The sequence below is a fragment of the Protopterus annectens genome, chromosome 12.part0 (assembly GCF_019279795.1).
Source record: "Protopterus annectens isolate FY-2018-M chromosome 12.part0, PAN1.0, whole genome shotgun sequence".
In the NCBI taxonomy this organism is placed as follows: domain Eukaryota; kingdom Metazoa; phylum Chordata; order Ceratodontiformes; family Protopteridae; genus Protopterus; species Protopterus annectens.
In genome coordinates this window covers 87,617,018-87,643,384 of record NC_056746.1, presented here as the reverse complement: position 1 = coordinate 87,643,384, position 26,367 = coordinate 87,617,018, and the positions used below count along the sequence as shown (strand labels likewise).

Here is a 26,367-nt window from a genome sequence, read left to right as displayed (position 1 = left end):
ATTCTATAACTTCAGCTTTACTAATCTTCTTTTCAACATTCCCTGTGATATTGTTTTATTGTGAAATTTTCTATATTTGGATGCCTTTGCCTGTATTTCTCTTTGAATATCTTTAGGGATGCCTTTTTTGTATTGATTAATTTGGTTTTCGACTTTGAATAAATATCATACCGTATCAAATCTTTCTTTCCCATGCCCATTATACCTTTCAAAAATCTCTAGATTTTATTTACATTTTTGCAATTCTTCGGATGAGTCTTTCACCAAACAGATCATAGTTTCTTGGTCTATATAATGTTTTTCACAAATCGGTTGGGTTAATGAGCACAAATTTTTATTTGAAGCTTCTGACAGTTTTTCTTGTTGAAGTATTATTTTTTCCTCTAATTTCTCTCTTAATCTTTTTGTATATCTTGTGTCTGGAAATTCTGGGCTTTTTGCATAACAGTAACAACACATAATTTCTTTATTATTCTCAATAGTCCACTCTATCGTCTTTATGGCTCTTCTTTGGCCTATTGCATAACAGTAACAACACAATTTCTTTCTTATTCTCAATAGTCTACTCTATCGTCTTTATGGCTCTTCTTTGGCCTATCAGCTTTTGTAATTTTTGTGGACTGCTACCTCCTTTTACAACAGGGGGCCATCCTCCTCCTGGGCCTGGCCTGGTTCCATTGTAGGAATGTTTCCATATTTTGAGGATTGTGCACTGTCATCTTTTTCCAGTTTTGGCACCAGTGTGCCTACCAGGTTTGGGCACTTTTAAATCCCGGGTCTTGTGCGCCCCGCTATCTTTAATTTTTGACCTACTTCTATCCATGATATACACTATATAAATACAGTCTATATATCAGTGTCGTCTTGGTGAGATTTTGTGAAAAACAGGGTCCACCTCGTGAAGGTACTCACCAAGACTTCAGTATGAATTCAGTTTCAGCAACACTTCTCTCCTTTGCGTGGTGACTCTCATCATCTTTCCATTCTGACATGATACAGTATAGCTGCATAAATGACCTCTGAAAACTATCTGAATATAAATCAACTCTTTACCTTCATTTATTACATTTACATGAGCAATATTAAAAAAAATCACCTGTAGTAAAGAATGACTATAAAAGGATTAGTAAGCAATAAAATAGGCAGGTGATAGCCAAGGCTGAAGAATTATGCATTAATCATACCAGGAGATTCAAACCTCTGTACCTTTTGTTTTAGGAAGTAAGGAAGAGTTACTGCAGAAGTAGTTTAAAGTATCAAAGTTATTTAAGTGATCCTATGGAAAAGAGTGCTGTATAAATAAAAGTAGATGCTTTTCTTTTGTAGCTGCCTAGCAGAAGTTTAAAAAAAATAAACATCACTTTTAACTCAGCAAGTGATTCCAGTATCACAATGAATGGTCCTCCTTTCATATGATATAAACTGTGCTAATTTGAATAAGCACAATCGTAGGAAAACTCTCAGTTCAGTAAATTTCACTGTACAACAGCAGGATAAAAATAATGGATGGGCACTGCTTTATAATGGCTATGTTTTGAAAAACAGGAGGTAGGATTCACAAAGGTTACAACAAAGTGTACACAAGAACAGCTGTGCCACAATGCTTGGGTTATCCACTCACTCAGAAAGGTTGCACCTGATCTTAAATGTCTGAACAACATAAATCAGAGCCCTGATGTAGGAATACACAGCTGTTTATAAAACTGCACATTTTACAATATACACTATTACACAAGTTATGCAGGCAGTTTTCTTTGCCATTTCAAACCTAAACTGCGCAGTCAAGGTTCCACAATGTGTTTGTACATCCGAGGAAAGAATGGCAATTGATGCCTTTTCAGATGTATGGATGTTCACGTTAAACAGAACTGGTTCTAAGGTCTTCTATACATCCCATCTTTATCAATGTTGAAAAGCTGTATAGAACTGGTAGAAACACAGCAGTCATTTCTCACCACAGATCAATGTAAAGGGCACTGAGGAAAGCTTATTATATACGAATTGTTTTTAATTTTTGTCTTCTTTGTTAAAAAAAAATGGAGGTCCAATAAAGAGAAGGCAGTCTTTAGTGGAGGCCTGGAGAAAAGGCTCCTTAGGAAAAAGTAAATCAAAAATGCAAGCTAAAATGAATGAAAATAAACAATGAATTAATGAAAATAAACAATGAATTAATGAAAATAAACAACGAATGATGAAGAAAATAGTGCAATATACATTTACGTTGTGCTGTAACGGCAGTGGGTACTTTTAATAGAAAATCTAAAAAAAAAAAAAAACAGGTAAGCGCTTTTGTAAAAACTTCTTCAGACCATAAAACAGCAGTATAACACAATCACTTAAATTTAATGACTCATTAGCCAATGCACCAATAGCAGTAAATTACATGATGTATAGATTTAAAGCACAATTAACCTCTTCTTTTCTTTAATTTAGGTTTGAAAGAAACCTTATCGTTTAGACCCCCTGTCTTGTCAGCTTGCAAATGCAAAATCCAAAACAACTCGCAGTGCTCGGTTTCATTGCACATATCTCCTGGTCTGTCATAATCATTCAGTATCTCTATCACTTTAAATTTAAATATATGTTCAGTATTAATTTCTTTAACATGTCTAGCCAAATAATTTTTTCATTTCTTATGTGTCTTATGTGTTCCTTCATTATCTCAGAAAGCATTCTATTAGTTTTGCCTATATAAAATTTAAAGTATAATGCACATTGTGCTAGATATACTAGGTTTCTCATTCTACAAGTGGCATGTACCCTAAAGTCATAAGTTATACCAGTAATTGGATGTATAAACCTATTATTTGAATCTATACGATAACAAAAATTACAAGAGGCATAGGGGAATGTGCCTTGAGTAAGAAAAACATCCCACACACATGAGACACTGTTGTTTTATGATCTGAAGAAGTTTTTTATGAAAGCGCGTACCTGGTTTTTTTATTTTCTATTAAAAGTACCTACTGCCATTACAGCACCGTTTGTTTTTTATTTATATATCTACGTTTTATGTGCGGTTGGTTTTTTGTTCGTTTTTTTATTACTTTTATGCATACATTTATGTTGAACCAGAAATGCAAGGTAATTCATACGACGATATACAAGAAAAGCAACCTAAAAACCTAAAAAAAAAAAAAAAACAGCTCAGCACTTGTCACTTCTATATTATACAAAGTCCCTCACTTGCGAAACCCCCCCCAGGAGTACCCACTTCCTTACTAAGTCCTCTCTTATTCAGTCTCATACCTAACTTCTTAATTTTTCTAGCATGTCGAAGGGCCAGATGCTGGCGTCCTCTCCTTCTCAGTTGGTGAATCTGGGAATATTGAGGCAATGTTACATTGCCTCATGTACACAGACAACCCTCTCCTCCTCCCACATAACGCAAATACTTGCGAGAGATGCAGCTATTTAGCCAATCTGGAGGCTGAGCTCTCTCAACTCAGGACTGGCAAGACCAGACAGGAGGAGAAGGAAACTACACACTCCACAAAACCAGCCTCACATAATGCTACCACACCACTGAATCAAACACATAAACACACAAAGACATACTCGGAGGCTCTGAGTAAAAATTTACCTAAACAGCAGAGGCCTTCAAAGCAGACACCCAAACAACTGCTACCTCATGACACCCCACAAGCAATACATAAACCACAAAATCAGTGTGCAAAGCAGTCACAGCCCTTAAGGCAAAATACAACACCAAACATACTTGTCATAGGTGACTCCATAGTCAGACACACTGACGTCCCACTCACCAGGCTGAACAAGGAGAGGGTCACAGTAAGCTGCCTATCAGGCACTAGAATCCGCCATATAACACAAGCACTCGGGTCACTCCATGGCAAGTACAAATATGACACAGTCATTGTCCATGCTGGTGTGAACGACCTGAGACGTACCTCCCTGGACTACATGAAAAGAGACATAGAGGAGCTCTCTGATTATGTAGCCCAAGCAGGTATGACCCTGACCCTGAGCAGTATCCTTCCTTCACCAAGAATGATGCCACAATATAGAGACAAGATGATCAGCTTTAACAATTGGCTTAATGTCTGGTGTCATTCAAAGGGGATCCAGTGTCTGTCTGCCTGGGATGACATGCTTGACAAGCCATGCTGCCGCAAGGGCGGCTTGCACCTGTCACCCTGGGATTCCGGATATTGGCTAAGGCTCTTGCCACCCACATAGTGCCTTTTTTAGGCAAGGCTCAAATTGTAAACCTACCACCCTAGAAAACAAAAATGGGAAGAAACTGAGGGTAATGCTGCTCAATGCTAGAAGTCTAAATCTCAAAATGCACGCACTCGAGGCCCTTCTCAGTATGGAGAACATCGATGTCTGTGCTGTAACTGAAACCTGGTTCTAGGCTCCTGAGAGCACCCGGCACTATTAGGTTTTACCTCATATCATGCATTCCGCCCCAAAACCCGGACCACACCACAAAAGGAGGGTGTATCCATATTCATAAAGGATACCCACACCTCCAGGTTGGTGGCAACGCACGAAGCCGGAAACCATCCAGGTGCAACTAACCATAGGCAAAACTGCTCTACAAATTGTAGCATGCTACAGGCCACCCTCTCAAACTCAGGAACCCCACACAGCCTTCCTTAAGACACTGGAGGGTATAAATGTATCTCCAAACACCATCATATTGGGTGACTTCAACTACCCGAATATAGACTGGGAACATTACTCAAGCCCTAACTTTCTAGCCCAACGGTTCCTGGAGTTCATAAATTCAAATGCCATGGAACAGCTAGTCACTGTTCCCATGAGAGGAGAAAATATACTAGATCTCATTATCACAAACATGGGGACAAAATGCTCCACACCGGAAGTATATCCCTCATTGGTGAGATCTGATCATAAACTAATCTCACTGGAAATCCACATCCCCCCACCCCAAACAAAAAGACCACAGTGAAGAACTTCTCTAAAGCAAACTTTACACTATTCAAGACTGGTGTGGTATCCTTCAAGGCCCCTGAGCCAGTGGAAACCACAACCCAAGCTGCGGAAGCCCTTACAAATGCCTTCTATGAACACCTCCAGGACTGCATGGATCAGGCAATCCCAAATAAAACCAAGACTCTTTCCACAAAGGGCAAACGTCCAGTCTGGTGGACCCCAGCCATTAACAAACTTTACAATAAGAGGAGAAAGCTATTACATGATAGAACAAAATCCATAAAAGGGAAGTCACCCCTGATCATTATTAGTAAAAAATACGAGCATTCATAAAATCAACTAAGGCCAATTTTGAGAGAAAAATTGCCATGGATTCAAAGGACAATCATAAGGCCTTTTTCAGCTATGTTAGGAACCTGGGTGGAAACTCCCAGATATGCTCAGAATTAGTCCAAAATGATACAAAAATCACTGAACCCACAGACATTGCCAACATACTGGCAGACAGGTTCAGTGCAAACTTCACCCCTCTCCCCCCCCCTAAAGGAGAGATAACTATCCCAGCGGAGTGTAGCCTCCCAGACATCTCAAATGCGCAGGTGAAAGCTGCTCTCTCTAAAGCTAAAAACACAGCATCAATGGGACCAGATGGTGTCCCCGGCTGTGTGCTACATGAGCTAAATGAGGAATTAAACCCGCACATAAGGCAGCTGTATAATCTCAGCCTTACCACAGGATACGTGCCCAAGGAGTGGCGTATGGCAACTGTGGTCCACTCCACAAAGGCGGTGCCTCTATGGACCCTGGTAATTACCGTCCCATAAGCTTAACATGTCTAGTCTGCAAAGCTATGGAGAGGATCATAATGGAGCTCATAAACAAAGATATAGGGGACTTGCAGACATTGGACCCGACCCAGTTTGGCTTCGTCAAGGGCAGATCATGCCTTTTGAACTTGGTCGACTTCTTCGAAACAGTCACCAAGGCCATTGATGAGGGAAAGGCAGTCCATACAGCCTACCTTGACCTTGCAAAGGCTTTTGACACAATACCCCACTCGGGTATTGTAGAAAAACTTACCAGCTTAAATGTAAACCCATATGTCACAAGATGGGTTGCAAACTGGCTTAAGGACAGAACCCACAGGGTTAGAGTTGCTGGCGCTATGTCAGACTCCAAGCCGGTCACAAGTGGTGTCCTACAGGGCTCGGTCCTTGGCCCCCTATTGTTCGGCATCTACTTCTCAGAAGTACAGGCCAACATGGGAGGAATTTGGCTGACAAAGTTTGCAGACGACTGCAAACTGGGCCATAGTGGAAAGTGCATCGGACACGGATATCCTTCAGAAGGGACTCACGGAAACAGATAGCTGGTGCCAGAGCCATGGCCTGAAGTTAAACGCCAAAAATGTATAGTCATACCCTTCAGGAAAAACAAGGTAACCCCAAGCTACCATATAGGTGGCAATCCACTAAGCACAGAAGAGGTTATCAGGGACCTGGGGACCCAGGTTGACAGTGGCCTTTCTTTTGACACTCACATTGCTAAAGTGGTTAGAAAGACCTTCTACATTGCCCACCTGATCATGAAGGGATTCACATCCAGATCTAGTGAGGTCATTGTTCCCCTGTACTCTTCACTTATCAGACCAATGATAGAGTACAATGCCCCATTCGGGATGTATCTCACCCGACATCTGCAGCAATTGGAGAGACCCCAAAGTTCCTCACCAAAAGGATAAAGGGACTCCAAAATCTGTCATATGCTGCCAGATTGAAGAAACTCCAGCTCTATTCAGTCGCATACCGTCTGCTCAGAGGTGACATGTGCCTGACATACAAGGCCATGTCCAACCCGGAATTAATGGACATGCTCCACCTCAAAAAATCCAAATCCACCAAAACCACTAGAGCAAGCGACTTAAACCTTAGCACGGATACAAATAGGACATGCTGGAGGGATAGATTTATCACTCAGAGACTCCCTATGCTGTGGAATAAAATCCCGGTCCATGTGAGGCAGAGCACCTCGCTGGCTCTGTTCAAGAGAAATCTTGACCTGTGGATGGGAGATCGTAGGTTTACCCCGGGAATCATCTCTGTGTCACTGCTGGACAGAGGCACAACAAACTAATGGGCACAGTATTTTTTCTTATAAGGGGTGGCGTAAGCCACAAAACTTTGGGCTAGGCTTATAAATGCCTTAGGGCAGATAGCCTAGTATAAACCTATGAACCTATGAACTAATCACCAAAACATTTTAAATATGTTGGTTATTTACTAAAAGTATTCAAATGTCTCAGTCTTAGGCATTTATATAAACAGACAACAAAATGTTAATATCTAGTAGATCCAAGCTAAATCTACAAGAAATTTTAAGAATAAATTATTTAAATTCAAATTTAAGAAATCTAAAGGCAGTTGAAATGTTCCTAATACAGTCCCCTTTAAAGCATCAGTGACCTCCAAAAGATAGCACAGAATCACTTATCTAAATTAGAGAAAGCAGTTATAGCAATGTCAACTGGCTGCCTTTGTAATACCTCAAAGAGGGGAACAAAAAATGTCCTGTTCATCTTGTCCTAAGAACTGTTTCGTATATACGATAGCTCCTTGCTGTATCGAACATTTTTGATAAACTGCGGCAAAGAGCTATAACAACCCATGATGCAAGTCACAGAGTGAGAATTACACTTAAAAACTTCTGCTAGATTTCAGTATATAACAGCTCCTTACACAACCATGTGGCTGCTTAAAGGATTACTTAAGCTGTTTCTAGGGGCTAACTGGCACCTGTTCTACAGGACTGACTACTCATGCCCCCAACAACTTGCACATAGAGCACCCTTCCATCACTCTATCCTTGCTACAGCTTTGCCAAAAGGTAGTTGGTTTGTAGGACAGAGGTAACAAACAAAAGATATCTTTCAAGATGTCTCCAGCGTGGTCTGTAGAGACACCATCAATCCATCACCTGATGACAGGACATGTCTAATGAGGATATGGTTTGTCAAAATCTTAAGCAGGTGACAAGTATGTAAAAGGTACAATAGATGAAGGTCAAGATTTTAAACACACCTCTAGCCATAAATAGGAAACCAGTGTGGATCCCACAAGACAAAATATCACTAGCTGAAGAACCACCAGTTAAAATCCTAGTGAAGGAAATCAGCTTCCTTGCAGTCAGGCTATATTGCTATCTTTAAACCCATGGTCAAAGACAGAGTACTCCAGACATGAGAAAATCAACACATGAATCAGTCTAGTCAAATCAAGTGCTTTATCTATGTTATACTCTCTAGGTGTAAGTGAAAAGTCTTAACAACATTTGAGATTTTGTCCCTTGATGTCAGTCAGTTATCAAGAAACATGGCCAGATCATAAACATAAAATAAAAAGTCCAACTTCATAAATCTGAAACTTATTATGGAGTTGTGGGTGGAGGGGGATATGTGAAGGCTTAATGATGGCTTGAAAAAGCGTGATCTCAAATGTAGATGATTAAGCTTAAAATGACCTTCCATCAGCCAGTATAAACTGAATCTCAAACAATCCTCTACAGCAGCAAAATTAGGCACAGATTTATGAAAAAGAGTTGTAAAGCCTTACAATAAATATGTCAGCCTATAACAACTTCTATCATTAGCTGCATATAGACCATGAACAAAAGAGGAGCCAACCAGAGCACTGAGGCACCCAACATTCCAGGCATAGAAGTCCAAAAGAACTAACACCAGAAAGAACCCTCTGGAAGTGACCAAAGAGGCAGAAGATAAACCAGTCAAGAATGGCACTGCTGGAACTGCAAAGATATTTTAGGTTTTCTTTAAGGATCCTGTGGTTCAGGGCACCAGAGGTGACTGAAAGATCAAGAAGGACCAGGACTGACTACAACCTTAGATCCTTTAACATCAGGAATAACCATGTTGATGAATATAATCTCAGTTTTGTGTTTTGGTCCTAAATGAAACTGACAATGGTCTAAGAGACTATGAGATGTCAATAAAGAAACCAACTGTCAGGCCAATTAAGTTTTAGCAAATCAAGATGTTTCTTGTTCTCCTCCAACTCCTGCTCAGATAGTCACATCATATGCCTCAGACTTCTCATGGGGGGCAGTGTCACAAGGTGTCAAGGTCCAGGACATGTGGTGGAATCATCTCATAGCCAAACACAAAAATCTAAAATGAATGATAGCTCTGATAAAAGCTGTGAAAGCTCTAAATCAGCTGTGGACACCTGAACCTATGTTGATGATAACAGCAACAGCACAGTGATGCCTAATATAAACAAACACATGGTGGACAAGATCCTATTCTCTCTGCAGACTAGCTATGACTACATGGGAACTGGCAATTCAGTACAATCTAACTCTGCAAGCAACACAAATTCCATCTGAGCAAAACACAGTAGCAAACCCTCCTAGCAGATTCAGGAGAGACTCTCATGAGTGAAAGCTGCAACCAGAGGTCTTCCAGGAGAATGTCAACCTGTGGGGAACTCCCCAAGTAGATGGGTTTGCCTCTCATCTCAATAGACAGCTATACCAGTTCTACTCCAGGGCACTTTGCAAAAAGACCTGGAAAGCAGATGTGTTCTCATTCTTTTGGATGGGAATGTTTTCCAATGCTCTCTCTTGCCCTCTGATATCCAAAAGTCCTTCTAAAGATCAAGGAGGTCTTGCCAAACATGCTATTACTGACTCCCTTATCAGAAAACTGCCCTTGTAGTGTGGACTTCCTCACACTGGACAAGGTATCCCTCATCCATACCAATATTCAAAATTCCATTTAACTGTATGAATGATAGTTTTTGACTCCATTTAGTCACTTTTTTCTGGGGATGTGCAACAGTTGTTGAAGGAAGCAAGGAAAAAATCATTCAGCTAAATAGAAAAGATTTTTTAGTTGGTGTCATTTCAGATAACACCTATTTTAAGAGGGGGCTCCTCTTTTTCTTCAGTACCTGTGTGAGTGTGACTGCTCTATTCAATCCTAGTATACACTTTTATCAAGGTACACCTTTCAGTCATTTCTGCTTATCTGCCACTGGATCCCCCCCATCTTCCTTATTCCAAATAAAACAATTTTTGAGAGGGGTATTACATATTAGGCCACCTAGAACAAAGCGACACCACCCCGGGATCTAAATTTTACACTTGAGAAGTTAGCTCTGCTGCCTTTAGAGCTTGCAAACATTCATTTTTGAAATTTATAACGTGGAAGACTACTTTGTTTAATAATCTGACTTTTTCTAGCATAGTTATCTAGGAATCTGCGGTCTACTGAAACCTTTTTTGATCTTAAATAAGGGGAAGTTTTACTGCCAGCGCTTTATTTTGGAAACACAAACACTTACCCAGGAAGGAGTGAGCCAGCAAGCTGAAGGAAACTCTGCTTCTCATTCTTCTGAGGATAGCAAAGCCAATAGTAAGGATGGCCTGGGTAGAGAAAAATGCCCAGACCTTGTGCTGGAGTCAGGAATAGATTGTTTAGACAGCTCTCACCAGGAAACAGAGCAGAACTAAAGGGTTATGGGACTGTCTAACTGACCACCTAGTAGGAACTTATTGTCATGGAGAGAGGACAAGTAAGGCTCAGTACTTATATTCTGGTCACACGACATACTTACATTTTTTTCTAAAAGTTGAGTTTAAAGAAAATGGGTTTTTCAACAACAGTTTTTGAACATGATTTTTATATACAGTTCCAGGCCTTCTTCCTCATTATTCAAAGAAATTATGTATTTATTTCACTCACCAGACATTGCAGGTGAAGTCAGGCTTGGTTCACCATACCCAAAGTCATTCACTGCCACCACACGGAACTCGTAGCTTACACCTTGTTTCAACTGATCAAGATTGATGGTGTATGATGTAGTGCCCCGGGGTACATCTTTAACAAAAGTATCCCACAATCCTTCATCTGTAAAATAATTTATTGAAAAACATAACATGAGCTGTGTTCTGATACAGTATGCATTACTAACATTGAGGTCTCTTATGCAACTGTCTAATTAGAATAACTTCTGTGGGAATGTCCACATAAGCACAAATACTAGTGTTACTTTCTTTGCATGCTAAATTCCAATTTTTTCCCTATTGCCATGAAGATACCTACTTAGTGTCAGTCTTGTGATGGGTTGAGGATCACACAAGTGGCTGAACTAAACCTTTATTATATTGGGGTACTTGTATGCAGTATGCCAAGGTGCTGCCCCTTCTATTTTTAAGCTATAATAAAAATAGAAAGTTACAAAAGACCATGCAGTATGTGACACTGAATATGTAATAATGTTCTAGTAAGCAGAAATAAAAGCACAAAATTAAGTGACAGATTAGTAGTACTGTTTGGCAAACCAAAATATATTTGGTGGGCTGATTTGGTGACAGAATGCTTCGACAATTGTTCTCCTTGCAACTAACTGATTTTGCAACAAACACTTCTGTGATTTTACTGGTACTTTTGCTGCATAGCATTATTAAACAATCAGTGGTAAATATGAGACATTTGGAAGCCTCCAGGGAACTGTCAGTTAACTTTACAGCCCATACCTTTAGTCTTTTGTAAGAAAAATCATTTTCTGCAATAGTTTAGTATTCATCATTAGCAATATACAGGTTGGATTAAGTTCCTACTTTTCTAGTCAGATTTTCAAGGTGAGAAGCAAAATATGAATTTTGATCACCTGGACATTGTAATAAGCCCTAGGACCATGGCATAATATGCGAAGTGTCACGTGCATACAAGGTTAGAGACTAGACAGTTTATGAGCTCCATGGACTGAATTGCCGGAGGATAAATTAATAAAAATAAAGACACACACCAAAATACTATTAGTTAGTAGTTATCATGGACGGAATTGTCAGTTGGCTGTAAGAATGAACAGCAGCAAAGTTGTAACAGTGGCAATGAAACATCTTGGAAACTGTGGTTAACAATCACCCTGGACAGGACTAAATAGTACATAGTGGTTACCAGATAAAACAACGTGGGTGAACAGGATGAGAACTGAGAAACTGGCAGACATGGCAGCAACTCATAAGACAAAGGAAACATACAGATCCTGCCAAGGATACAACAGCCAGCTTCCAAAGTTTCAACGCATGAAGTGGGCCTTGACCTGCCTGAAATAGCTATGTTGTGGTGAGTAAATAAAAGGTAATAGCCTTAGACAACCATTTGGTCCCTTCTTCTTACCTTCACAAGAAACGAACCGATCCGAAGTTCTGAAAGATTAACTCCGTCAAGATAGTTGTCTCCTCCTCATTTCTGGGTTCAGGGAAGAAAATGGGGAGATGAATAATTTGGCTTAAAGGACACTTGGATATCACTTTAGGCATAAAAGGAGGATTAGTTAAAAAAATATCTGTGGAAAATGAGGTAGGGTTGACTTAAAAGAAGAACTTGTAACTCAGATACTCTTTTTGCAGAGGTCAGAGCAATCAGTAAAACTGTTTTCCAAGTTAAGAACTTCAAGTCAGCCAGGTTATTTAAATGGATGGGACAGTGGTGCAGTGGTTAATGTTGTCCCTCACAGCAAGATGTTCTCCGGTTTGAATCTCTGCTGGGGTGCCTTCTGTGTGGCATCTGCATGTCCTCCATGCATTTACATGGGTTTCTCCTTTGGGTACTCCAGCTTCCTCCCACACTCCAAGGAAATGCATCTGGAGCATTTCTCTCCGGGGCCTCTACTGAAAGTAGTCTCTGTCCTAGTCCAACTTTCCCCAGTCAACAAATGTTAAATAAATAAAAAATAAATAAAATTAAGCAAATGTTAGCTTCTCTAATACAAAATTAAGATACCAAAGAGGAGCCACTGGTTTTGTTGGAGGCCCCTGAAGCAAAACCTCTCTAAAAACATTTTGACAAGAGACTGCAGTGAAAGAGGAGGATCCATAGACAGACATGCTGAAATGGCCAATAAATGACCTCCTTGATAAAGGAGTAAGAAAGGTCATAAGAAAGTAACTCTCAAAAATATTGTAAAACCAGACAACAACTAACCAAAAGGGTGCTGGTTATGTTGCTGGCACCAACTATAAAACCTTTTCCTTTTTCATTTCCTAATATATGATTTTCTAGTAGCAGGTTTTCTTGTCTTCATGCGTACCTGCTGCACATCCTCAGTAAATAAGTGTCCAAAAGGAATTAAGGCCCCATCATCCAGGCAACAAACTGAACTTGAATGGTGTTGAGGTGCATCATACACCGTGTTCTTGTGTGTGTAGACCCAGTCTGTGAGGAATATTGTGGTAATTACCCCTGGCCACTTTCAAGAGAAGGGAGAAACATTGTTGCCTGGGCCAGAAGGAAGTCACCACAATGATCTTGGGAGATTCCTTCTGGATCTTCAAAGTACCCTGGATATTGGTGGAAAGAGTGGAAAAGCATACAAGGATATTCCTATCTAAGGAAAAGAAAAGGCATTTGTCTTCCAGACTTTCTTGCATGGAGTCCCAGAGCAGAATCTTACCAGTTGATTGTTCAGAGAAAAGGCAAAGAGATCTACTTGAGGAACTCCCCACAGATGGACCAAAGCTTGGACGACCACCTGATCTAGTTTCCATTTGTGGGGGTCCACCCTTGTCCTGCTTAGCTTGTCTGCCACAAAGTCATGCTCTGATGGAATGTAGGCTGTCTGTAGCGTGAGACTGTGCTGTGAAAGAGAGATCCCAAGTTAGCATGGCTAGCCTGCAAAGGGAGTGCAACCTGGTTCCCCCTTGCTTGTTGATGCAGTACATGACTGTGGTATTGTCTGTAATAACTTGAAAAGGTCCTGAGGAATGAAGATGATTTAGAGAGTTATCTGCTTTTATCAGTGCAAGCATCTCTTTTATATGTATCTGCCTGCATCTGTCCTTGGTGTTCCACATACATTGCATTTTTTATCCCTCCTGAAACTTCTCCCATGCAAAGTCAGAGGTGTCTGTGATGACTGACTGCTTTGATACATGCAGGTAAAATGGAAGACCTGGCTTTAAGGACATCTCGTCTCCATCAAATGATCTCTTTTCTGACAAACCCCAGCACTGAGATGTGAAAATAAAAAGGCTGTTGCTGCTGGGTCGAAAGAAACTTCAGATTCCACTGTATCTTTCTCATGGTGAGTCTTGACAGAGTTATCATGAGGGTCATAGAAGCCAAGAGAACCAAAATCCTGAGGTATTCTCTCAAAGTGACCAAATTCTGAATGGAAACCCTAAAAACAGATCTAGACACAGATCTATTTCTTTCCTACGGAAGAAAAGCTATCAGAACTATAGTGTCTAGTCGACTTCCCAGAAACACAATCCTGTGAGGAGTCAAGAAAAACTTTTGAAAACTGTCTTAGGATCCAGGCTTGTGTAAGACATATCTCACCCAAGGGAGATTCCTGACACTTTGAAAAAGACTCTGCAAAGATAAGCAAGTCATCTAAATATGGAAAATGTAGATATCCTGTAGCCTGCAATGATTTATAACTGGAGACAGACACTTTGAAAACACTCTTGGAACAGTGGATAGTCCAAGGGTGAGTTAGGGAACTAAAAATGTGATTCAGTCAAACACACCTTAAGAAGCACCTGGAATCTGGATGAATAGGGATGCAAAGTTAAACATCTTAGATCTAGTGTTACCAGAAAACCTGTACGAAGAAGAGGAGGAAACAAGCTGTGAAGTGACATCATTTTGAATTTGGGCACTGTCACTAAAAGCTTTAGGAAAGAAAGATTCAGAACTTGTTTCCAATCATTTTCTTTCTCTGGCACTAAAAGCATTCTTGAATAAACCCCCTTTCCTACCTGTGAAAGGGGAACAGCTTCTATCACTCCCTGGGACAGCATGTGATGAAGGGCAGGTGGAAATAAAGAGTCTGGTCTTTAGGATGAGAAATGACCCCCCCCCCCTTTGAAAAGGAGGAATTTCCTCTCATTGCTATCTGTAACCATGACAAATGATCTTCAAAACTCACTTGTCTGAAACTATCTGTTGCCAAATAGAAAAGTGGAGATGCAGACTTTCTGAAAGACATAAGGGGATACCAGTTTGGAACTGGGGTCTCAAACAGCCATTCTGACTTGCTGGACTGTCCTTGGTTTTGTGAGTTTCAGGAATTCTTATTGGAACCCCTTTGACATTTCTCAAACAGCCATTCTGACTTGCTGGACTGTCCTTGGTTTTTTTATTTTATTTTTTTACCAAAACTGGGGAAGAGTTAGAGTCTCCCTTGGAAGATCTGGAAAAGGAGGACTGAAAAATATTTGAGGTTCCTTGTATCAGTTTATCCCTTTCATCACATTTTCTGATCACACCTGAAGCAGAGGGGACAAAAATATTCTAGCCAATGGAGAATTCTAAAATCTCATTTTTTTATTGTCTGGGAGGTTCTGAAACTGCAGCCATGCAAACCTCATCAAAACAGTACCAGCAACCATAGCCCTTGAAGAAATATCAACAGAGTCACATATATACTGTATACAATTAATAATGATTTGAACAATAGAAGAAATTAAATTATTTACAGCAGATTTTTTTTTCTCACAAGAAGAAACTGCAGACAAAGCAAACCTTAACATATGATCCCGAAAATCAAAGTTGTAGAAGCATGTACTTTTTCCCATATTTATCAATAATCTTTCCATCCATATCAGAAAGAGTATGATTAGAATTAAGTAAATGTTTAGTAGTATTAGGATTAATGAAAGCTATAGCTGGCATGTCAGGTTTGGGAAGATTGTATAAAAAATAAATAGGCTGAGGAACTTTATCCATTTTTCTATCTGCCTTTTCAGAAGCAACTAGCTGTCTGTTACAGGAAGTAACACACACCCTACAAGGCAGGCAAAACTGGATGAGTTGGTGCTGGTTCTGGAAATTCCTTCTTTAACAGGTCATAGTAGTTGCTGAGGGACTAAGAAACGTCAGTGTTCTCCCACTGAAAACACTGGCCATTCTGGATATGGTCTCAGAGAAAGACAAAACTTCACATGGAGAATAAAAAACTGAGCTCTCCTCTAAATTTGAATCAGAAATCTGAGAAGAAAACCCTGTATCTGTCCCTTCATCGACCAGTTCAGATTCAGAATCTTGAATATCTTCAGAAACAGAACTATTTCTTCTCCTTTCACCACAAACTAATGTACAAGAAGGATTAATAGCCTGAGCCAATCCCAGTAAACTACTCCTAAAGAAATATGAGGATGTGTAGATACATGTTTAGTTTTCTGCTTCTTTTTGACAGGAAAAACGGGGCCAACAGTGTTATTAGTGGCAGCAGCAGATTTCCTAGAGGGGGGCAAACATTCTGACAAAACAGGGAAGCCTTCCTTGTTCACTCTTCATAGACCAACAAGAGAGTCTCTCTCTTGCTCACTGAGGGAACCCCACAGCCACAGAGGACATGGATAACAACCCTGGGTCCACACTCGTTGTACGTGCTACAAAAGAAAGATCTGAGGTAAAAGGTGAGTGGTTTGTGATACAACTGGCCAAAGCAGACAAACTGCTTGCCTGTTGTAGTGTCAAAGGCGGCTTGAATAACTTTTTTTTTTTTTTTTTTGTGGCTGGAAGAAAGACCAAAAGCGGGACTGACAGTTTGTACCATGGTCAAGCTGATAAATGGTACCTCTCTTCCAGGGAAAACAACCAGCAATTGCCAGTAAAAACAAAATGTCACTATTTTCCCCTAGGCAAACACAGTAAAAAAGCACTTTAAAACACCATGTCAGTCCCATAAAGTAAAATAAACAATTTTTCAATTAAAAAAAAAAATAGTTTTCAGTTACTTTAAACTACTTTTCAAATGACAGAAAAAGAGTGATTCTGTTTAAAAGTACAGTACAGTCTCATGACAATCTTTTAAAACACAAGCCTAGCTTTAAAATAACTTTCCCAAAGAGGAAAGTATAAATAATAAGCAAAATTATCAAATGGTAAGTTTTATCCCCCCCAATGGGAAAGCAGAGCTGTAGATGTCCTACTTTTCACTGTTGCAGTATTTATTACATGTGAGATCTCCTGCCAATGATAGCCTAATGTCTGGACAGTATGCCAAAGCCTTTACATTCTCCAGGGTACATCAGGTGTATCCTCCCCATGCAGGCTTGGGGCATAGGTGACATGTGCACACTCAATGCTCAGAATTGAAGTGTTCCAGGAGAACTAGAGCAACCCTAGGATAGAGGAGGACAGTTGCATCTGGGGGATAGGGCAAACAAAGGACTCGGCCAGTAATGTGTGCCCAACAGAAAAAACAGAGAAAAGGGGACAGAAGGATGGGAGTGAATACTGCAACAGTGAAAAGTGGGACATCTACTGTTAAGGCAAGATATTACACAACTGTACTATGTACTTCCTAATCACTGTTGCATTATTTATCACATGCGGGACATTTATTACTAAAGTTCTGTAAATGATGAGAGGAGGAAGCAACAGAAAAGCCCTCCACAATCCCACGAAGGATAGCCCTGGCAAATCTTGCCTTGGCTCTGAAAATGACATGGAACTTATAATGTTTAGTAGAAGTGTGAACAGAGGACCAAGCAGCAGCTTTTAGATTCAGATCCTTGAAGAAAGGGCCAGAAGGAGATACTGCTCCCATAGAGTTCAAACTGAACTTGAAAGCTGTTTACCATGACAGGAATAACAAAAATAAATGGCCTTTGAAATCCAAGAGGAGATGAGTTGTTTAGAAACTGCCAAAACCAATGTCCTGGCATTAAAAGAAACAAAAACCTGCTCAGATTTGCTGACAGCCTTAGTCTTATCCAAATAATATCTGAGTTGATTATGCAAATCCAAGATGTGAGGAACCTTCTCACTAGCGGAGTCTGAAGAAGGAAAAAAAAAGAAGGGAACTGGATAAACTGACAGAGAGAGAACTCATTGACCACTCTGGGCATAAAAGAAGGGTTATTATGCAGAGACACTCTGTCTTGATAAAAAATCAAACAGGGAAGACTCACCATCAGAGCCTGACCTTCAGAAACTCTCTTGGCCGAAGTAAAAGCCACCAACACAACAGTCTTCCAGGTGTAATGTTTCCAGGTGTAATGTTTCCAGGTGGAATGTTTCCAGGTGTAATGTTGCAATGAGGAAGAAGAAGCAAGCATGAAAGGCGCCTGAGTTAGCTTTTCAAGGACAAAATTAAAGCCTCATGAGGAAGGAATAGGTTTTCTGTGGGTCTGATACGAAGGACACCTTTAAGGAGTTGTTTGACCACAAAATGAGAGGCTGATGGGTGGTACAAGAGCAGACAAGCAGATACTGCTGACAAGTGAGTTTTAACAGAAGAATATTGTAAGCCAGCATGGAGGTGAAAGCACCAGAAGGATCCTGGTCGCACGAGACACCCAACAGAAAAACCTCTAGCAATGACAGGTATACATTTAGTTTTCTGTTTCATTTTTAAAGGGTTGGCACCTTTGACAAACCTAGGTGGCTCAGACCCATGCCTAAATTCTATAAGTGTACCAGAAACCTCTTCCCTAACAAGAATTTGGGGAATCCCCTTAGTTCCCTTGGAAATAATCCAGCATGGTCCACCCTTAATGTCAGTGGTGACCATTTGTTCAACCTCAGAGGACAAGCAAAAGCTGGTTCCATCTTAGCCCCCAACAGGGTCATGCCAGAGTAAACTGGCATTGGCAACACATTCTTTGGGGTCTTCACTCATCTTGAGAGAGACAGTCAGTGGAGGCCAGACAGCAGCAGATTCAGAACAAGATTTTTTAGTGTTCCTGAGTGATGGCTGTACCTTAGGGTAGACTGATTCAGACATGGTACGCTTGATAAAAAAAAAAAAAGCTTAAGACACTAGTTCGAAAGACAGATGGACAATGAAGGCAGACAGCTGCAGAGCTTTTGGTACAAAAGTCTGACAAATGGTGCACTTGGTTTGGTTATGTGTAGCACCTAAACAGAACAGGTATTTGCCATGAGAGCCTCTATGGGAAATCTGCCTCTCTCAGTGACATTTTCCCTTCCTGGATGACATGAACTCACAGTAAACACAGGCAAAAAAGAGAGGAACCCCAATGGGGTATGTGACAACCGTGCCCTGGCCCAGCAATCAAGGAGCCTCAATCCTCACTAACAACATCAGGGAGGTCGTCTCCGATAAGAGAAAAGGATAACTAATACACACAGTAAAGTACAATTTCCCTTAAGTGCACACAGAGATCACAGTCAGTCTGGGGCTGGTTGCTCCCTTGCTCACCAGGTCCCCAATAAGACTCCCCAGTGGCACAGCTATAGGATCCAGATCTCAGCCTAACTGGGCAAGCTAAAACCTCCAGCACCCTGTCTGTCCAACCAGTGCTTTGTGTCCCTGCCAAGTAGCTGACACAACACACACACACTTTGAGATAAGTATTTATACGACTTCACAGACACTCCTGGGAAAGGCTGACACAGATTCTCCAACTGCGCCCCTTTACCCAGATTATACAGTAGTAATTACTGCCACCACCCAGTTAATAATATCAGCTACTAAAAGGCCCTTAAAAGGGTGTCCAATTATTACTGTGCAATATTAATATCCAATGGTAGTATGACTAACAGTCAAGGCTTACTTTAGAGTGGCCTATTACAATAACCTCTATAAATATGCAATTTACTCTAGAGCTTATCTCTGCCACAGGTAGAAAGTTTTAAAAATATTTAATAATAAATAATTAAAACACAAGACAAAACTACTACACCACAGAGGTATCGAAGAGTTCAGAGATCACACAGAAACTTAAAATAATACAGTAGGACAGGTTTGATTTCAAAGAAAAATACCTAATTAATCTTTACTAGTTTTAACTATTCCTACAAGAAATCCCAGTGCTAAGACTTGCACGTGAGCACAAGGCAGAGTGCTGATAAGTTAGATGTCCAAAGTCAAAATGCTTGCAGTCTCTTGTGAGAAATAGTATTTTTACATTACTAACAAACATGTCTCTAAGGCCCTCCCAAAATTACATCATTTTTGACACTTAGGTTTTCCCAGTATTCATATTACATCATCTTAACACCTGGTCTGAGTTCTCACATCACAAACTGCATTATTTAGCAATCTAACACCTCCTCAGAAACTTACAACAATACAAGACATTTCACATGTATATGCTAGCAGTAACCAGAGCAATAAAGCACCTTCCACATCTAAATTCTAGTCATAAACTTTAGCCTTAAAACAATGGGCATGAAATCTTCATCCAGCCACCCTGGAGCCGACAAATTCTAACGTGAAAGGGTACAACATGCTTCACTGGGCCAGTAGAGTGCAATATTGTCACATATTTTGCAGTTCCACATTTCACAGTATTCTTTACACTCAAGAAACATGCCTGTATTTTACATTTATTTACAAATGCCAGAATTATATATCAAATTCTATTTGACTATGCTGGCAGCCTTCGCCCATCTCTCCCCAATCGTCACATCTCTTCCACCCCCGGGGAACTCAAGCAAGTTTTTCAAGTGCCCCTTGAGAAACATCGCTTGAGTGTGTCATGTCTATCTGGGTGTACCTCACCCCATTCCCTGTCTTGAGAGCCCATCTGCTTTGGCATTGCTACTCCCACTACGGTGCTGCACTGATATATCATATGCTTGCAACTCCAGCTCCATCTTAGCAACTTGGCATTTTGCTGACTGGCTCTGTTTAATCATGTTAGCGGGTTGTAATTGTCATCACAGTGAATTTTCTTCCATACAGATAAGGCTGAAGTTTTTGTAGTGCCCACACTATGGCTAGACATTCCTTTTCTACAGCTGCATAGCATACCTCCCTGGGTTGGAGCCTACGACTGAGATAAACCACTGGGTGCTCCTCTCCCTCTGAAGAAATCTGGCTAAGTACAGCTCCCACCCCATAGCTTGAAGCATCCACCTGCACAGTAAAGTCTTTGCTGTAGTCTGGACTGGCTAACACAGAGGGTCCTCCCAAAGCTTCCTTAAGCTTCTGAAATGCCTGCTCACATGCTGGGGTCCACACTACCTTATCTTGCCTGTTCTTCCTTGTCAGGTCTGTGAGGGGAGCAGCTATGGTACTATAATTGGGAACAAACTTTCCGTAGTACATTGCTATCCTCAAGAATGCCCTCACCTGCTTTTGGGTAATGAGTGCAGGCCATGCCTGAATAGCTTCCACTTTGGAAGGTTCTGGCCTTATCTTACCACTCCCCACTCTATGTCCTAGGTAGGAGACCTCTGCCATATCCACCTGACACTTGTTCGGCTTAATGGACAACCCTGCCCTCTGTAGTCTGCCCAGCACCTCCATGACATGCCAAAGGTGCTCTTGCCAGGAATGGCTGTAGATAGCAATATCATCCTTGTAAGCAAGGGCTCACCCTCCTGCTCCTGCTAAGATATGATCTACCAGCCTCTGAAAAGTCACTGGGGCATTCTTCAGCCCAAAGGGCATCTTTGTGAACTCATACAAGTCAAAAGGAGTCACAAAAGCTGACTTCTCTAGCACTGGAAGTCAAGGGCACCTGCCAGTAACCCTTGGTAAGATCAATGGTTGTAAGATACTTAGCCCCATCCAGCTACTCTAGGGCCTCATCTGTCCTAGGCACGGGTTAAGCATCTGCCTCTGTGTGACTATTTAATTTCCTATAATCCACACAGAACCTGGTGCTGCCATCCTTCTTTGGCACCAGTACCACTGGGGAGGCCCAGGGACTGTTGGACTCTTGAATCACCCCTAGTTCCAGCATCTCCTGTACCTCCTCCCTCAGAGTCTGTTTGACTCTCTCAGGCACCCTATAAGGGGCCTGCCTGATAGGCCTTTGGGGTCCTGTATCCACCTGGTGCTGCACCAGGTGGGTGCTCCCTGGTTTCCCGGTGAACATGCCCCCAAACTCCTGCAACACTGCTCGGATTTCTCGAACGTGGGTAGGAGATAGCTGCTGGGACATTGCTACCCCTTCCACCGAGGTGTCAGCCCGAACCTCACTGAGGAGATCAGTCACAAGATCTCTCTCAGACTCCTCCTGCAATCCACTGCAAATGCTCAGCACAAGGGCCTCCCTATCATGGTAAGATTTCATCACGTTAACATGGTACAATTTGTGCCCCTGCCATCTGCCTAGCACTTCTACCATGTAGTTAACATCACTTACCTTTCTTACCACTTTGCAGGGTCCCTCCTAAGCTGCCTGCAACTTTTTGTGTCTGACACGAATGAGAACCATCACCTGTTGCCCTACAGCATACTCTCTAGCTTGAGCATTCCTGTCATACCACACCTTTTTCTGTTGTTAGGCTTCTGCCAGGTTCTCCTGGGCCAGGCCCATGAGTTCCCTGAGCCTAGTCCTGAGGTTCAGGGCATATGCCACAACAGACTCCTTTGTGAGACTCACACTCACCTTCCCACTCATCTCAAATTAAATCTAGAGGTTCTCTCACCCTATGCCCATACAGCAACTCAAAGGGTGAAAAACCTGTGGATTCCTGGGGAACCTCTAGCAAACAACAGATGGGGCAAATATTTGTCCCACTCCTGCTTAAACTGATCTGCAAATGCCTGTAGCATGGTCTTGATTGTAGAGTTTAACCTCTCAACAAGACCATTAGTCTGGGGATGGTAGGGGGTTGTCTTCATGTGCTTCACCCCGCAGGACCTCCACAGACAAGCCAGCAGGTCTGACATAAAATTGGCACCTCTGTCAGACAGTATTTCCTTTGGGAAACCTACCCTGCTGAAAATCTCTAGCAAAGCATTTGCCACCTTCTCTGCCTCAATGGAGGACAAAGCCACTGTCTCAGGGTATCGTGTAGCATAATCTACAATCACTAGGATATACTTTTTCCCTGTGGAACTTGGGGTACTCAGAGGACCCACAATATCCATAGCTAACCTCTGAAATGGCTCCTCAATCACAGGCAAAGGCATCAAAGGAGCTCTCACCTTGTCTCCTTCCTTGCCTACCTTTTGGTACTGCTCACAGGTCCTGCAGTACCCTGCTACATCTCTGGAAATTCCAGGCCAATAGAAGTTTTGCATAATACACCTCTTTGTACGTTTTATGCCCATATGACCTGCAAAGGGAATATCATGGGCTATGGCTAGAAGCGCCAGATGGTAAGCTCTAGGCTCTACCAACTGCTGTACTCTCTCACCTTCTAGCCCTCCCTCAGGGGTCCAGTCTCTGTACAGTAACCCTTTGTTCCAGTATACAGATTCCCCCCTTCCCTTCAGAATCAGGTGCCTCCCTAGCTAAATGCCTCAGGCCTTGCAATGTAGGGTCTGAGAGCTGAGCCTGTTTCAAGTCTCTCCTTGCAACCCTTCCCAGATCCCCTTCCACAGGATGTCTGGCATCCTTTGACAGCAGTGCCTCACTGTCAGCCTGGGTACTACTACTCACCTCTACCTTTGCAGTTACCCTGTTCAAAGGAACATCAGTACCCACAAGCAGCTGTGGCTCACATTCAGTCTCACTGCTACATCGTAGCTCACTCCCTGAATTAACCACGTCAGCCATCCTGGCTGCAAGTATGCAGTCTGTCAGGGTCTCCCCCAGGCTACCAGACCCACATGCTTGTCCCCTAGCCTCACTACATGTAACTGCATAAGTACATAGTACTGCCTCATCCATACCCCTGTTGTCTCAAGACAACCCAATGTTGGCATTTTGTCTTTCACACTTACTGGCTCCCTCACCTTTGGTTCCCCACCTTGCATCCGTGGACACCTGTATGCCACATGGCCCCACTGGTTGCATTCAAAACATTTCACCCTAGGTCTTGGACGTGTAACCGGACTAGTGGCTTCTCCTGCTACTGGAGGATTCTGTTGGGGCAGTCTGTGCTGCCCACCATGGGTTCCTTTAGACCCATGAGCAGTATTGGGGGTCCCTTTCCTGTGCAGGGCTCCCCTGCTTGCTAGGTATAGGTCTCCCTTCTTCCCCAACTCCTCTAAAGTAGCACACTGTCTATCAGCTAACCAGATCCTCATGTCCTCAGGCAAAGTGCTAAGGGCTTGTTCCCTTACCAAAAGGTCTGCCAGCCCTTCAAAAGGGGTGACCTGACATCCACTCACCCAGCTATGAAAATATGTGCTCAGTTCAGCAACATATTCAAATACATTTTCATCTGCCTTGCGTCTATGCTCACAAAACTTTTTCCTATACATTTCAGGTGTTAGCTTAAAACATGCTAATAAATGTCTTGTTACAGCAGTATAATCAAAACAGTCAGTATCATGCATTTTTTCTAAAGAAGTTGCAGCTTTACCATGGAGTAAGGGGGTCAGGAACCGTACCCAGAGCCTTTGGTCAACTTCATACTGTTTACATACCCGCTTAAACATATGAATGAAGCTATCACAATTACCCCCCCTCTTTAAACTGTGGAAGAAATTTACTGATCTTTTGTGCTTCTGGGGTCCGGTTACTCCCTTCCCCATTACCTTCATGACTCTGGCGAAGAAGCAGCATTTCCCTCTCATGCCTCCTCTGCTATTCATTTTCCTCAGCTTGTAGACTCCTCATTTTCTCAGCTGCTTCTAGTTCCATATGCCTGGTCTCCAACTGAAGTCTCTTTAGCTCCAGCTGGATTTTTAAGTCCACTGTAGAAAGGTTGAGCTGTCCATTCTCCGAGGATATTGTATCTCCACTGTCAGTCTGATTGTCCTGCAGGCTGCTGTTTTCTGATGCAGCTGTAACCAAAGCTGCAATCAGGTCTGCTTTAGTCAGGTTTCCATGCACCAGTCCCCTAGCCTGGCACATCTCCACCAGCTGGCTCCTTGTCAGCTTTCCATACTCTTCTGCTGACATGCTGCCTGCTCACCCTGACTAACACTAAGCTAACAAAAGAAATGAAACAATTGTGATCTGAACTCTGAGTATATACTGCATGGTTGTTTAAGAGTACAAAACACTTTCAGAGATCACTGTACATAAGCTACAGGAATTTGCACTACCCACACCATTACAAGCCAATTAGTATGTGAAGTAGATCCCACCACTGCCAAACACTTGTGACGACCATGCCCTGGACCAGCAATCAAGGAGCCTCAATCCTCACCACTAACACCAGGGAGGTCATCTCAGAGATGAGAAAAGGATAACTAATACACACAGTAAAGTACAATTTCCCTTAAGTGCACATAGAGATCACAGTCAGTCTGGGGCTGGTTGCTCCCTTGCTCACCAGGTTCCCCAATAAGACTCCCCACTGGCACAGCCATATGTCTAGATCTCAGCCTAACTGAGCAAGCTAAAACCTCCAGCACCCTCTCTGTCTAACCAGTGCTTCGTGTCCCTGTCAAGTAGCTGACACAATACACACACACTTTGAGATAAGTATTTATACAACTTCACAAACACTCCTAGGAAAGGCTGACACAGATTCTCCAACTATGCCCCTTTACCCAGGCTATACAGTAGTAATTACTGCCACCACCTAGTTAACAATATCAGCTACTAAAAGGCCCTTAAAAGGGTGTCCAATTATTACTGTGCAATATTAATATCCAATGGTAGTATGACTAACATTCAAAGCTTACTTTAGAGTGGCCTGTTACAATAACCTCTATAAATATGCAATGTACTCTAGAGCTTATCTCTACACAAATCAGCCACAGGTAGAAGGTTTTAAAAATATTTAATAATAAATAATTAACACACAAGACAAAACTACTACACCACAGAAATATCAAAGAGTTCAGAGATCACACGGAAACTTAAAATAATAAAGTAGGACAGGTCTGATTTCAAAGAAAAATATCTAATTAATCTTTACTAGCTTTAACTATTCCTACAAGAAATCACAGTGCTAAAACTTACATGTGAGCACAAGGCAGAGTGCTGATAAGTTAGATGTCCAAAGTGAAAATGCTTTCGGTCTCTTTTGAGAAATCGTATTTTAACATTACTAACAAACATGTCTCTAAGGCCCTTCCAAAATTTGATCATTTTTGACACTTAGGTTTTCCCAGTATTCATATTGCATCATCTTAATACCTGGTCTGAGTTCTCAAACCACAAACTGCATTATTTTGCAATCTAACACCTCCTCAGAAACTTACAACAATACAAGACATTTCACATGTATATGCTAGCAGAAACCAGAGCAATAAAGCACCTTCCACATCTAAATTCTAGTCATAAACTTTAGCCTTAAAACAATGGGCATGAAATCTTCATCCAGCCGCCCTGGAGCCGAATTCTAACATGAAAGGGTACAACATGCTTCACTGGGCCAGTAGGGTGCAATGTTGTCACATATTTTGCAGCTCCATATTTCACAGTATTCTTTACACTCAAGAAACATGTCTATTTTACATTTATCTACAAATGCCAGAATTATACATCAAATTGTATTTGACTAGGCGGGCAGCCTTCGCCCATCTCTCCCCAATCGTCACAGGGTACTTACTTGTAAATGGATCAGTAGCAAAGAGCAGAGAAAAAGGTGTTCAGACTGACATTAACCTGTGGTGTTTGGACCAGCGGCAAAGAAATTCTGAG

General features: G+C 41.7%; 1 protein-coding gene across 1 annotated transcript in view; it reads right to left on the bottom strand.

Moving 5' to 3' along the window:
* SDK1 (sidekick cell adhesion molecule 1) overlaps positions 1-26,367 on the bottom strand; it is a 2,805,673-nt gene that overhangs the window by 29,539 nt on the left and 2,749,767 nt on the right. Inside the window, exon 39 of the mRNA XM_044089098.1 lies at positions 10,679-10,843. Coding sequence (XP_043945033.1) covers positions 10,679-10,843 — 165 coding nt within the window. The remainder of the gene's footprint in view (positions 1-10,678; positions 10,844-26,367) is intronic.